Source organism: Panthera leo, chromosome A1, assembly GCF_018350215.1.
Source record: "Panthera leo isolate Ple1 chromosome A1, P.leo_Ple1_pat1.1, whole genome shotgun sequence".
Classification (NCBI taxonomy): Eukaryota; Metazoa; Chordata; class Mammalia; order Carnivora; family Felidae; genus Panthera; species Panthera leo.
Genome location: NC_056679.1, coordinates 81591905 through 81604116, shown reverse-complemented (window position 1 = coordinate 81604116; position 12212 = coordinate 81591905). Strand labels below are relative to the sequence as shown.

At 51.0% G+C, this 12212-nt stretch overlaps 1 protein-coding gene across 1 annotated transcript in view; it reads right to left on the bottom strand.

Annotated features, from left to right (window-relative positions):
* CUL4A (cullin 4A) overlaps positions 1-12212 on the bottom strand; it is a 45866-nt gene that overhangs the window by 21129 nt on the left and 12525 nt on the right. Inside the window, exons 4-9 of the mRNA XM_042930613.1 lie at positions 9656-9725; positions 8433-8506; positions 5770-5932; positions 5187-5276; positions 3770-3852; positions 745-812 (exon numbers count right to left, since the gene is read on the bottom strand). Of these exons, the coding sequence (XP_042786547.1) occupies positions 745-812; positions 3770-3852; positions 5187-5276; positions 5770-5932; positions 8433-8506; positions 9656-9725 (548 nt within the window). The remainder of the gene's footprint in view (positions 1-744; positions 813-3769; positions 3853-5186; positions 5277-5769; positions 5933-8432; positions 8507-9655; positions 9726-12212) is intronic.

The following is a 12212-nucleotide window of genomic DNA, read 5'->3' as shown; positions in this document are numbered from 1 at the left end:
CTCCAACATCTTGAAATAAATCCTGTAGCTCCATCATGACTTTCAAATGGTAACATTACACACCTAATAGTTATACAAAGTACCGTGAAGGACTGAAGAGGGGGAGACCGTGCGCTCTGAACCCCAGAGAACTAAGCACACTGTGAAGGGCACAGACACAGAGGGCAGGCGGGACGCTCCTCCGGGACACACAGTAGCTGCTGGAACCATCCTTACCAGGGCCTGACGAGCAGCACCAGGGATGTGGCGCAAGAGGGCACGCTGCCCAGTCAGCAGTGCTGCGCCCTCCCTCTGCCAGCGGAGGGTTTGTCCGGCATAGTCGGGACTCTGGCCGAAGTCCCCAGCCACCTGGCAGTTCACGTGGCGTTCAGCCTCTTGGGGTGCGTGGGGAGGAAGCCCCACCACAGCCGCGCAGCCCGTGCGACCAGCCTGCACCCTTGGGAGCTCTGTGCCTGCCAGCGCCCGTAGGCACCGCACAAGGACCCAGCTGCAAGCTGTCTGTGGCCCAGGGGGTTTCTCAGCGGCTTCAGCTGAGAACAGCATGTCCTGTGATTTCTTGATTTCTACCAGACGCCTTTCCCGGTGTTTCCAGGGCTAACATGCTCGTTATTGCCAACGATTTTTAGTGACTGTCTCATCGTAATGGATGTCCTTAAGCTGGTATTTACGCCATTTCACTCACTTCCTTAAAATGTCAAGGGCGACCATGCAGGGTAACTTGACACAAAAGTTAGGAAAATCTACCTTTCTGCAGAATTGCTGTCAAATGTTCTCCTAACAGCTGTTTCTCCACACAAGCAATCAGTGGTTTCCTATTATGAGGCAAAAAGACAAGGTGTAAGCAATTGATGGAGAGACTTTGATCACCTGTAAAGATGGGGCATTTATTGTCTACACACCTGACACGGAGTTAATCAGAACAGCCATCTCCCTGCTGTCCATGAGGACTCTGAAATCTTTCTAAAGACAATCTTACTGGACAACAGAGACCAGGGGTCCAGGGAAAAGGAGACACCAGCAGACAGTCAAGTGCCCTGCACCCCAATGCCTGGCTGGCAATTGTCAAAACAAAGCTTTGCCTTTTGGATTCAAGGCACACTGGCCCCGTCCCCCACTCCGTGGCCGCCCCTGCTCCAGGCCCCACAACCTCTACGTGGACAGGCCTGCCCCCTCCCATCACCACTTATCAAGGAAGCTCCTCTGTGAGGCCCATACTACGGAAGTGTCACATCGAACAGAATATTTGAAACTCTGAAACATCGCCAAGTGTGACTGCCACAGTCACGGGGACATGCACAACTGTCCTTCCTGAGTACATATTCCATAGTTCATGTCGTTTTAGTTTTTCTTAATCAGACGTGCTTTAGTCCCAGGATTATTAATTTCGGGTATCTTCTCAAGTCTTTGCTTCATAAAGAACTTTACAATGGCCCACCTTAAACCTAACAGCGACCCCAGAGAAAGCACATACCCCCCCTTGCGAGAGAGCAGAGGTCAGGGACTGTGCCCACTGAGAGGTGAGGGTCTGCCTCCAGGAGGGGCAGCACGATGACGGGAGGTGGGGGCGGAGGTCAGAGGTCAGGGGCTGACAGCAGGGAGGGCCAGTAGTGCACCCGTCCAAACAGCTTCAGCGGCGGCACGTCACCAGGGGGCAGTGGGTGGTTTCTCCTTGTTGACTACTGAGTAACGCTGCCTGAATATTTGCAAGCAAGTCTTGCGGATGTTTTTACTTATCTATTTGGGAGTAGAACTGGTGTGTTGAAAAAACACCTAGCTCTACCACTCTGGGGAGCTGAGGAGCTAACGATCCATCTTCTGGGCAGCTGCCCATGTTCCTACTGACCATGCACGGCGGTTCTGACTTCTGCTGGTCCTCACCAGGGCTTCGTGCTGTGTGCCTTTTTTACTCAAAAGCCACGGTGGCAGGCGTGAGGTGGCACTGGTTTTGATGTGCAGTTTCCCGATGACTGGCTTCGAGCGACTTGTCCTGTGTTCACGGAACCACTGCCTCCAGGCGGCGTGCAATCTAGACTCCATCACCGTTTCCATTCCAACAGCCCATGCAGCACCCACATGAGCCCGGGTGCTGTGACAGGTCCCAGCAGAGCCCAGGGCAGAAACTGCAGGCCCCTCGAGCCCAGAGGTGCAGTCCTGGGGAACGCGCTGCCTCAGCACCCAGGTGCCCAAGAATCGACCTTATAATCTACAGTGACAAAGTGACAATCTACCGACTGTGCCAAGCAGCAGGAGAGCGGGTCCTTCCCACACTGAGGGATGAGAGTCCCTGGGGTAGGGCCTGCCGAGTGACCTGGCTGTGGTGTCCAGCATGAGGCGGGTCACAAGGTGCAGCTCAAAGCAGTGCCCCGCTGCCCTCAAGCATGCTCCACGTCCAGGATGCCGTCTACTGTGCTCTGAGGGCGTGGGGGCAGGAAGGGGCATGTGGAGCCCAGCGCGAAGGCAAGTGTGGCTTGCTCAGCCGTGGCTTCCCTTTTCTGTCCTTGACGGCAACTGTTTATTTTGTGACATCTGAATCACCCAGCGCGGCAGGAGCCGCCTCAGTCAGTGCACCCTCCATCCACCTGTGCTCGAGCCCAGAGGCGAACCACCTTTATCTGTTATTCCTTTGCTTAAATAACTTACATATACTTGTAAGCAATATACTTTTTAAAATTGGGGGGAGAAATTTCAAATCTAGCATATGCACAGGGGTGGATGAGCACGTGTGAAAAGGAAAAGGACTGCTGTGCCCAACGCCTACAGGTCATAAGGTAGAAGGCCCCAGTGGCCCCAGTGCCCCGCCCCCTCCATCCTGAACTGGGCGGGTGATTTGCTTGCTGTTCGCCAGGATTTACCATGTATCTCTCTCCCTAAAGTTCTTGAACTTCACAGTATATGGAAAACATCAACAGAAAAAAATGTAGCAGATACTTAGCGAAGACTCTTATCCAACCTTGATGTGACCTACTGGCACATCATTTTCCCTCATACTCCCTGTGCGTCCCTGCTGCCGACCTCCAGCCCCTGTGACTCCCTGGTCCCCAGGGGACCTGGAACACAGCTGTCCTGGCTTCAGCACAACCATCCTTCTATGTAGACCTGGGGCTCCCCATGGGCCCCTCAAATGTCTAAAGCAAGCTCACCTTTCCTCTCCTGACCCTCTGTTCTCTGTATTCTCAAGGTGCCACATCGGTGCCCCTCTCATCCTGCCTGCCCCACTGCACTTTCTACCCTTCAGTCTCTTCTATCTCTGGTTTCTCTTAACTCTCCTCACTTGAATAAATGTTACGTGCAGGGTGAGAAACAGACATCCACACAAGTTTTCTCTTTTACTTTTCCCTAGCTGCTTACCAACTTCAGGTTTAGAGAAAACAAAAATTAGATGAGAAGAAAAAATAATGTGACTTAATACCATAAATAAAAATTACAGCTACATTCCACATCTAACAAAAAGTTTACAACCCAAAGTGCCCGACACTCAATTATACTCCATCAACATAAATAGAATCCCTTGTTACTAAACCCCAAGATGCCAAGTTCCTCAGCCTCAAGTACTCCTTTCGGATGAGAACTCACTGAGAACTCACAACAGGGCACTTGTGACTCACAGGTGCTGGATAATCACAAATAACATAAGCAAAACGTGCTAACAACAAAGATACTCTGATAGTACTGGCTGAGTCCAAGAAGACAGCATTTATTTCAATAAACAGCCAGGAACAGGGCAGGCTACGGCCATGCCGTGAGAACTGAGTAAATGAATGGTACTCACTGTGTGCTGTGGTCTAGGTACGTGATTACTCGGTCTCCTTCCTCCTCTAAACGCTTACTTACGTGGTTAAGATATTCTGGAACCTTCCAAACACAACATTTAAACATGTCAGTAACAAAGATTTTATTTTTTTTTTAAGTAACAAAGATTCTTGATGTTACCCAAGAAGCTGAAACACTGTTGTCCACAGAAAAATTAAAAAAACAAAAAAAACCACCTTATATATTCAAGGCAAGTATCAGAACAGATGAGCGGGGGCGTGAAGGTGGGCAGGATACATAGCACAGAGTTTCCTGAAACTCAGTTCTGGAGAGTAAAAGTGACCTCTAGAGTGAGGACAGGGCAGCCCTTCTTTGCTGTGTCCCGCTCACTGTCAAGCTCCTGGGATGAGGCCCTGGGTCCCTGCCATCACTGAGGCCCTATGCGCAGGCGAGCAGCAGCACTCAGGTCAGAGGGTGCAGGCCTGATAGCATCCCCTGGCCCCAAACGAGTGGGGTCAGCAAAAGCTAATCGACAGACTGGGTGTTCACTTAGGGAGGCCAAACAGCACGGATGCAGAAGATCTCCAGAGGCAAAGGGCATTTCTCCTGTCACCTGACGGCCTAGGGGGCCCCCTAATACGGTCTCTAGCGCTCTGACCCAGTGGTGGCAGCAAGGCTGGGTACCGCACATAATGTGTCCTCTCCAAAACCGGGATGGAGAACCAACGGTCAGTCCATCCTGCGCGACAACGATCAACATTTGGGGGAGGGTCCCCAGGAGCTTCCTTCAGTCTCTGCTCTAACTGCTTGCCAAGATTTTGGGTTCATATGGCTACTGTTATATGTTTTTTCCTGTGGTCTTTTGGGTAATTTTTTCCAAAGCCTCATACAAATGGAAGATTTGGGGTGTGCTTGGGTCATTTTTACAGTTAAGATTTCCTTTTATCCTCTTGTTTTAACTTGTTACTTTACATGTAGAAGCTACCTTACTGGCTTTTTCACTTGGCAGGGGAAGGGCAATAAAAAAGCTTCTAAGTCAAGGGGCGCCTGGGCAGCTCAGTCGGTCGAGTGCCCAACTTTGGCTCAGGTCATGATCTCACAGTTCGGGAGTTCAAGCCCCGCGTCGGGCTTTGTGCTGATAGCCTGGAGCCCATTTTGGATCCTCTGTCCTCCTCTCTCTCTGCCCTTCCCCAACTCGTGCTTGCTCTTGAAAATAAACATTTAAAAAAACAGTTTCTAGTTTCTAAGTTATAAGAAATTAAGTCTTTACTGTAAGAACAATGAAGCCTGTTACTGAGAATTTCAGCTAGATCGTGGCTTTCAGAAGATTTCTTATAAAATGTTTGTGAATGTGGAAAGACAAACTTTTAAAAATTAACTTAAACGCACTTCTTTAAAAAGAAATAAGGTGACTCAGAAGTACCTCCTTGTCTTACCTCTCTTTCTTGCATTAATCTCTGGCCTTCTGCAGCATATAAACAATTAGTTTCTTCCAAAAATTTCACTTCAAATGAATCTTTATATACCTAAGAAAAGAGAAAAGTTACTGGCCAATTACAGAAAAGAAACCTACCTTTGGAAGTGCTGATAATCCAAGCTTTTGAGGGAGCATGGCTGCGGTGACTTGGCCCTAAGGAGTTGCCCGTGTGCCTCTCCTCCAGAGGCCTGGGCAGATCGGCCCAGCGCATGGGCTCCTTAAGGGCCTGGGCAGGAGGCACCGCCCTGGCCTTGGAGCACTGGGTCTGTGTCCTAAGGGCACTTTCCTCTGTGGTTCCTGATCTGGCATTAGCCTGACAGTCACTCCTCTTGCTCATTTTTAACAGCCACTTTTATTATTTTAGTTTTTTGCATTTAAATCTTTCATACACCAGTTTATTTTGGTATAAGTAGTACAGACTATCAGGAAGTATTGGGGCGTTTAGGACAGGGCAGATTACCCGAGGTCAGACAGCAAACTCAACAGATATAGACACAGACTAGTAGGAGTTATTGGTAAATGTTTAGGACAGGACAGATTACCTGAAGGTCAGAGAGCATACTCAGCAGACTTCTTAACAAACTCCGATCCACGGCTTCACCACTTCTTTCTCGTTCAATTAATAGCAGAATCCCGTCAATACTTTTACTCTGAACCATTTTATCACTAATGATATGGTTTCTAAAAAGCTCCAATCCCATATCCCTGTACAAACAGTAAAAACAAGACTAAATTTTAGTTTCATTTTAGAAGTTCCAGGTGAAGCTCCAAGCTATGCTGTGCCTGTTAGCCCAAACTGTTGATTTGCTAATTCTCTCAATCCACCTGTCAAGTACTCCTTTGTTGTGTTTTCATTTGTGGCCAGCCTACTGTGCCTTGTATTTGCTTTCTTATCAAGGCTGTGTCCTGGGGTGGGTCAGGCATCACTGAGAAGTACGTCAATCTGGGAACAGCTCACATCCTTCTTCCTGGGGCGGGATCACACACTCGCCACCCGGCTGGCCCTATCCTTCCCTTTTCCGTCTCTGGTCCCTCTCCAGAGCTTGCCATACACCTCTTCCTCTGACGGCACTCGATCCCCTCCGTTGGCGGCTGGAGTGTGAAACTGCACTGCGAAGAGGCCACCACACGCTCGGCTTGTTGCTGAGGAATTCAGGAGGAAACCAGCTCTCGGCGGTTGTGCAGACACCACGGGATAAAAGGTCTTGTGCTCTGTTCAGACACCTCCACAGGTCCCCCAGGAGCCAGATACCGAGCAGACAGACACAACTCAGTGCCTGGACCCAGCAGGGTCTTCTGAACGGGCAGTGGGGGGCGGTGAGCAGTAGACAGGTGAGTGTGGATTCTGGGGAGCCCCACCTGTGGTGAAGTCTTTCCTCCAGTGCACACCACAAAAGGCCTTTCTGGTTCCCTGCAGGAGGTGCAGGCCTGAGTCTCGTGTGCACTTGGAGGACACAGCAGTCAAGCACATCGGTCAGTCGTGGGGGCTCGAGCCGGCCGCCTGGGTTTGACTCCTGACCCCACCCCCTACTCATGGTGCCTCTGGGTCTCTGCCTGTCCTTCCCTAACCGCAAATGGCATCACACACACTGCTTTACGCCCGTAAACCCTTGCCACGCTGGGCGAGGCAAGTAGCAGGTGCGGTACGGAAGAAGTGTTCACTGTTGCTCCGCTTCTTCCTAAAATCTCAATCTCCGCTTCCGGCTTCAGCTGCTCCCCACAAGCCATTGAGCAGTCTTCTCGACCCACGTCTCCGCCTCCCCCACAACCTGTGCGTCCCGGGCGGCTCCTGTTTCCACACAGACCACACTTCAAACTTGCTGCCCCCTCCCCTCCACTACCACCTCTCCTACCTCAGCCCCTCACCAGTCTTGCTGGCTCTGCGAAGCTCAGGCCCAGACCAGGGCTCAGCCTCCTTCCGCATCCTGCCTGGGGCGTCTCATACTGCACTGTCCCGCTCAGGTTTTCTGTCTCTGACAGTGGCCCGAGGCTGCTATCGCTAGGCTGTAAGCAGGGCTTACAGTTTATACGACACGTTATGTTATAAACTATGTTCACAAATGAACAGTTCCGACCCGGCAGCCCCACAAGCTGGGAGCTCTCTGCCTCAGTTTCTCCGTCTGTAGAGTGGAGGCGATAATGGTCATCCCCTGCAGAGCTGTACCACAGACTAAAGGAGCAGGTGCCAAACCTCTTAGAACAGTGCTTTGTAGAGTAGCAACCACGTGACCTTCCGTTATCTTCAGTTACATGCTTGCTGTTTCTTTGAACAAAGGCTACCCTTTCTGCAGCCGCGTGCGGAAGCCTAGCACAGTGCAGGTGCAGATGCCAGTAAGAGAACGAGGGGCAAAGTGGTGCTGAGGATGGACAGACATCCAACCAGGAGTGTCCAAAGCTGCACAGATGGGCGGGAACATGAAATAAAGACAAAAAGTGTCCATGGGTCTGGTAAGCAGGGGTCACGGACACCTCAGGAAGGGCGGTGTCCGTGCCTCAGGTCAGAGGAAACAGACGCAGAGGAAACTGAAAAGAAAGCACCTTGTTAAAGAACTTGGGTTTAAAGGGAATGGGAGAATGGGCTTCTATGCCAACAGAGACCGGGAAGAAGCCGAGGGCGACATCAGGGACAAGTCTGATCAGGAGGCAGGAGCGGGAGCCTCAGGGGCATGTGGAGTGGCGAATGGCATCAGCAACAGGGTGTGGAAGTCAGTGACGAGCACCCAGAGTCACAGGGCGGGGAGTCCCTGAAAGATGCTGTGTGATTGACGAGCAGACTGAAACGAGGTCTCCGTATCTGTGGTTGGTCAGCCAGATGGGGAGCTGTGGGGGACTTCAGGGCCCCGGGCCATGACCTCACCAGCCTCGGTCTTCTCAGAGCAGGGCGCTGCTGGAGTCAGTGAGCGCCTGGGCCTCTCTGTCCCAGCCGAGGTGAACCGTGTGCCCTTGGTTCCAGATGGCCCTGGAGTGCAGCGCCCAGGGACAGAAATGTGGCTTCCCACAGTCCTGCTGTGTTTGCCTGCCACCTGTACTGTGACACTCACTGCAAGCTGGTCAGGGTGCCCCAAGGGGCTCCTCCTGGGCATGGCCGGCCCGGCTCGGCCCCCTCACTCCGGGGCTAAGGTACGCCTGGGCCTGGACAGGTGCGCTAGTGATTCTGGCTGACATGAAGGAGCACAGACACGGCCCTACTGACCAGGACACTCACCAGATAGAAGGAAGCATGGAATTCTGCAGTACGTAAGTGCGGTCCAAAAACAGGAAAATACTTCTGATCATGATCTGGCAATTAGAAAAGCATTTATTTATGTAACTTACTAACTAAATATCCAAGAGCAGACCTTCTGAACTATAACTGGTGGCTGTCTCAAATCTTGCAGTAATTGTTTCTTGAGGATTCTCCCCACCAAAACCTTCATGATTATTTCCCCAAATTTAATTGCTCCTTTGGTATTTGATTTTCATCTCTTTTGTCCAGAAAATCTGACTATAAGGGAAATCTGGTCACTTCTTGCCTGATGTGGTAAACCTCACAAACCTGAAGAGATGCTCTAAGCTTTTTAAATAATTAGTCCTTGTCACATCGGCATGAGGCTCTTGGCCACGTGTTTGACTCTCTTTTGCAAGCCGAGTGAAGACGACACAGGACCACCAGGAACCTTGTGATTCTCCTAACACAGCCTTCCTAACAGACGTTTATCTATTCTGACCATGTACCAGGTGCCTGGCCTGGAAAAGAGGTTCATTCATTGTCCCCTACTCACCTCCTTATTAGGAAAGGTACTACTACCATGTTTTCCCCCACAGCCAGGTCATGCTAAAAACTCACATGCATAAAAACAGATCAGAATCAATACATCTGCAAAGTCTAAGACTTTGGCTGTCCAGTTACAGTAAAAACCTGGAAGTCAGGCTTGATTATCAGGTATAAAGTGGGATTAAGAAAAACTTTAGAGACCCATTCAGGAATCAGCTCAGGTACCGTGGGCTGTCAGGTGGGTTTGAAGGTCAAATTAGCAGCTGGCCCCAATCCAGAAATGCAGCCATTCACACAGGCAGCTTTTCCCTGCCCTGTTGTCCTACTATGTTGAGCTGGATGGCAGCATCTGACCCAAAACAGAATCCCAAACAGCACTTCCCTATCTCGGCCGACAGTCTGGCCCACACTGTCCTCAGATGGGTGAGGGAAGATGGATGAGGCCATCTTTGGTTAGAAAGGGGGGGGGGGGGGGAAGACAGCTGGATTGAAAGGGGCACACCCTCCCAGCTACCCAATCCCCTTCCTGCTTAGCTACAGCAGAGGGTGAACAGGACCAAGAGGAAGTGCGTTGGTGAGACCAGACACTGGGCTCTACCGATGAAGATTATGGAGATTATGGGACAGCACACTGTCCCTAAAACCAGCGTTAACAGAAAAGTCAATACGCTTACCATTTGTCTGCAATGATCTTGCCAGCAGGTGTTAATCTTCTTTAAAAATAAAACACTATCTAGTGAGTCTGTGCAGACCTGCTAAGGAAAACTTTAGAAATGCTGGCCAATTATTACAGCTTTAACCCCATAACTGCAGCTCTTGACACAGAATCTACACATCATTTTGTTGTCAGAATACAGAAGGACCAGAGGCGTCTGTGTGACTTAGTTGGTTGAGTGTCCGACTCGACTTCGGCTCAGGTCATGATCTCATGGTTTGTAAGATCGAGCCCTGCATGGGGCTTTGTGCTGACTGTGCAGAGCCTGCTTGGGATTCTCTCTCTCCCTCTCCAAAAATAAACAAACTTAAAAAAAAAAAAAAAAAAGAATACTGAAGGACCAGAGGGACCACAGGTGCAGGTTTTCTGCATCGCTGAACTGTGTTCCCAATTTGTGATGAGCCTCCAGCCACAACCCCCCTAACTTTCCCGTTCCCCTCGTTGCTGTTATGGCCAGGTTCCTTGTAGAGCCCTGCTGGCTGAATTAACCACCAGGTCACAGGCTTCACGAATCTGGGTGGCTGGACCTAAGGGCCTATCCTGCAAAGGGTGGTGGGGACAGACCCCAACCTGCACTGTTCCAGTGGTGACAAAGCAGGTCGACTATTAATAGCACCAGAGAACAGGCAGTTGGAGGGAGGTGGCTGAGGTTTAACTTTAACCTATATTCTCAATGAGAACCGATATGAAGTCTCATTCATGCACCGCATGAGAACACTCTCACCTCGATAATTAGGATGTGTTTTTTAAGAAGGCTCAACATACTGCTTATAGAAAAAAGAGAACTCCAACACGGACTCCTAGAGCAAACTACAGCCAAATGCATCCAGCACGGCCTTCACAGGTTTGGGCAAAGTCATTGTCATAAACGTCTACACGCTGCCTGTGGCTTACAAAACTCCCCACGTTTGTGCACCTCCAGTTTCCCCAACCACACGATACACATGCTGCTCCCTCTGTACAGTCTCAGCTCCAGGACCCTGGGCCAGCGATGAACTTCCCTTGACCTCGGTTTCTTCAGAGCTGGTGTGAGGTTACATGTAAAATCCACAGCACATACAGAAGCAGCGCATGGGCCAGGGCGTGAGCTGTGAAATCAGACAGGTGTCAGAGTCTTCAGTCGGCAAGGCGGTCTGATGGAGCGAGGGGAGCCAGTGGAGGGGAGGACACAACCAGGACTTTGGAAAGAGGACAGAAGATCAGGAAGCTGTAAGGAACTGACGGGCACACGTGCATCCTTGTCATCCAAGTAAGGAGAGCTGACCTCAGCCACAGTGGTCCTGGCCACACATCCTATTTTCTCCTGGGGCTTTGCTAATAAATCACAAATAGTAAATCCTAGCAAAAACCTAGTCGTTCAATGGTTAACATGTTATTCCGGAAGAAATCTTTTATGACTGCTCAAATTTACAGTGGCCTACAATATGAGAACCTGACACAGACAGTCTAAAAAAATGAAGAGTAAGTCACAAGCACATGTAGCAGGGACCCAGCAGCTCTGGCACCCGGTGCTGGACACAAGCCAATTGCTGACACCCTGGCAGGTCTCCAGGGCAGTCTGCATCAGCTGGGGGGCCAGGCTCTGTCGGAAGGTGGGGCTGCCCGGGGTGAGACTCCCACTAGCCAGTCCCACACCGCCGGATGGTGCAGGCGCCAAAAGCGAGCAAGCAGCACTCGGCCCGGCACAGGGCTTCCTTGGGAGGGAGCGGCCCTGCGTGTAGGGCTTACTACACGAGATGCGTCTAGCCGGGTGAAGCCGTCACTTGCGGTTGTTTCCCATGGAAAACAGTACGAAACAGTAAGGCCGGCATGCACCGAGCTCCAGCCCTCTACATACCAAAGCCCAGAGCCTCACATGAGCACTCTCGGGGCGTTAAGACATACCGCCTGCCATCATAGGCTCCCAACACTGTCCCCTCCTGTCTGGAGAAGGGCCAGGCCTAGCTAAGGTTTTAAGCAGTGTACTGAGAGGAGTCGGTCAGGTGTCAAACAGCAAACACGGAATACCCTGTGGCAAAGTGCGAATACATGTGCCCGTGACTACAAGGATTCAACAAGAAGGAAGAAACCCAAAAGACAGCGCCCACGCCAAGTAGAAGAGTGACTGGTTCTCTTTTCGCCCACGCTGTCTAAGCCGGGTTACCCCACTCTCCTACCCCAGCAGAGTGTGCAGAAGGACAAGCCGCCCTCACCCCGGCCCACCACCTGACACCCCTCACCCCAATCAGGTCTGCCTGCTATGACCGCAGAGGACATTTTCTGCCACAACATTTGTCACAGTTCATGGTTTGGACGATTGAATTATTGCCTCCCTCATTAGCCTACAAAGTCCACAGAGGCAGGAAGCCTGTCATGTTCACCTCTGAGCCGCAGCACTAACCGAGGGCTGCGCCGTGTAGACACACAAACCCAGCCTGCTGCCGGCGCTCCACACGTGCACGCGGGCTACACGCTGCTCACGGAGGGTCTTCATAAAGAAGCCCAAAGCCTGCCGTCATCTACGGAGTAGGAAGACA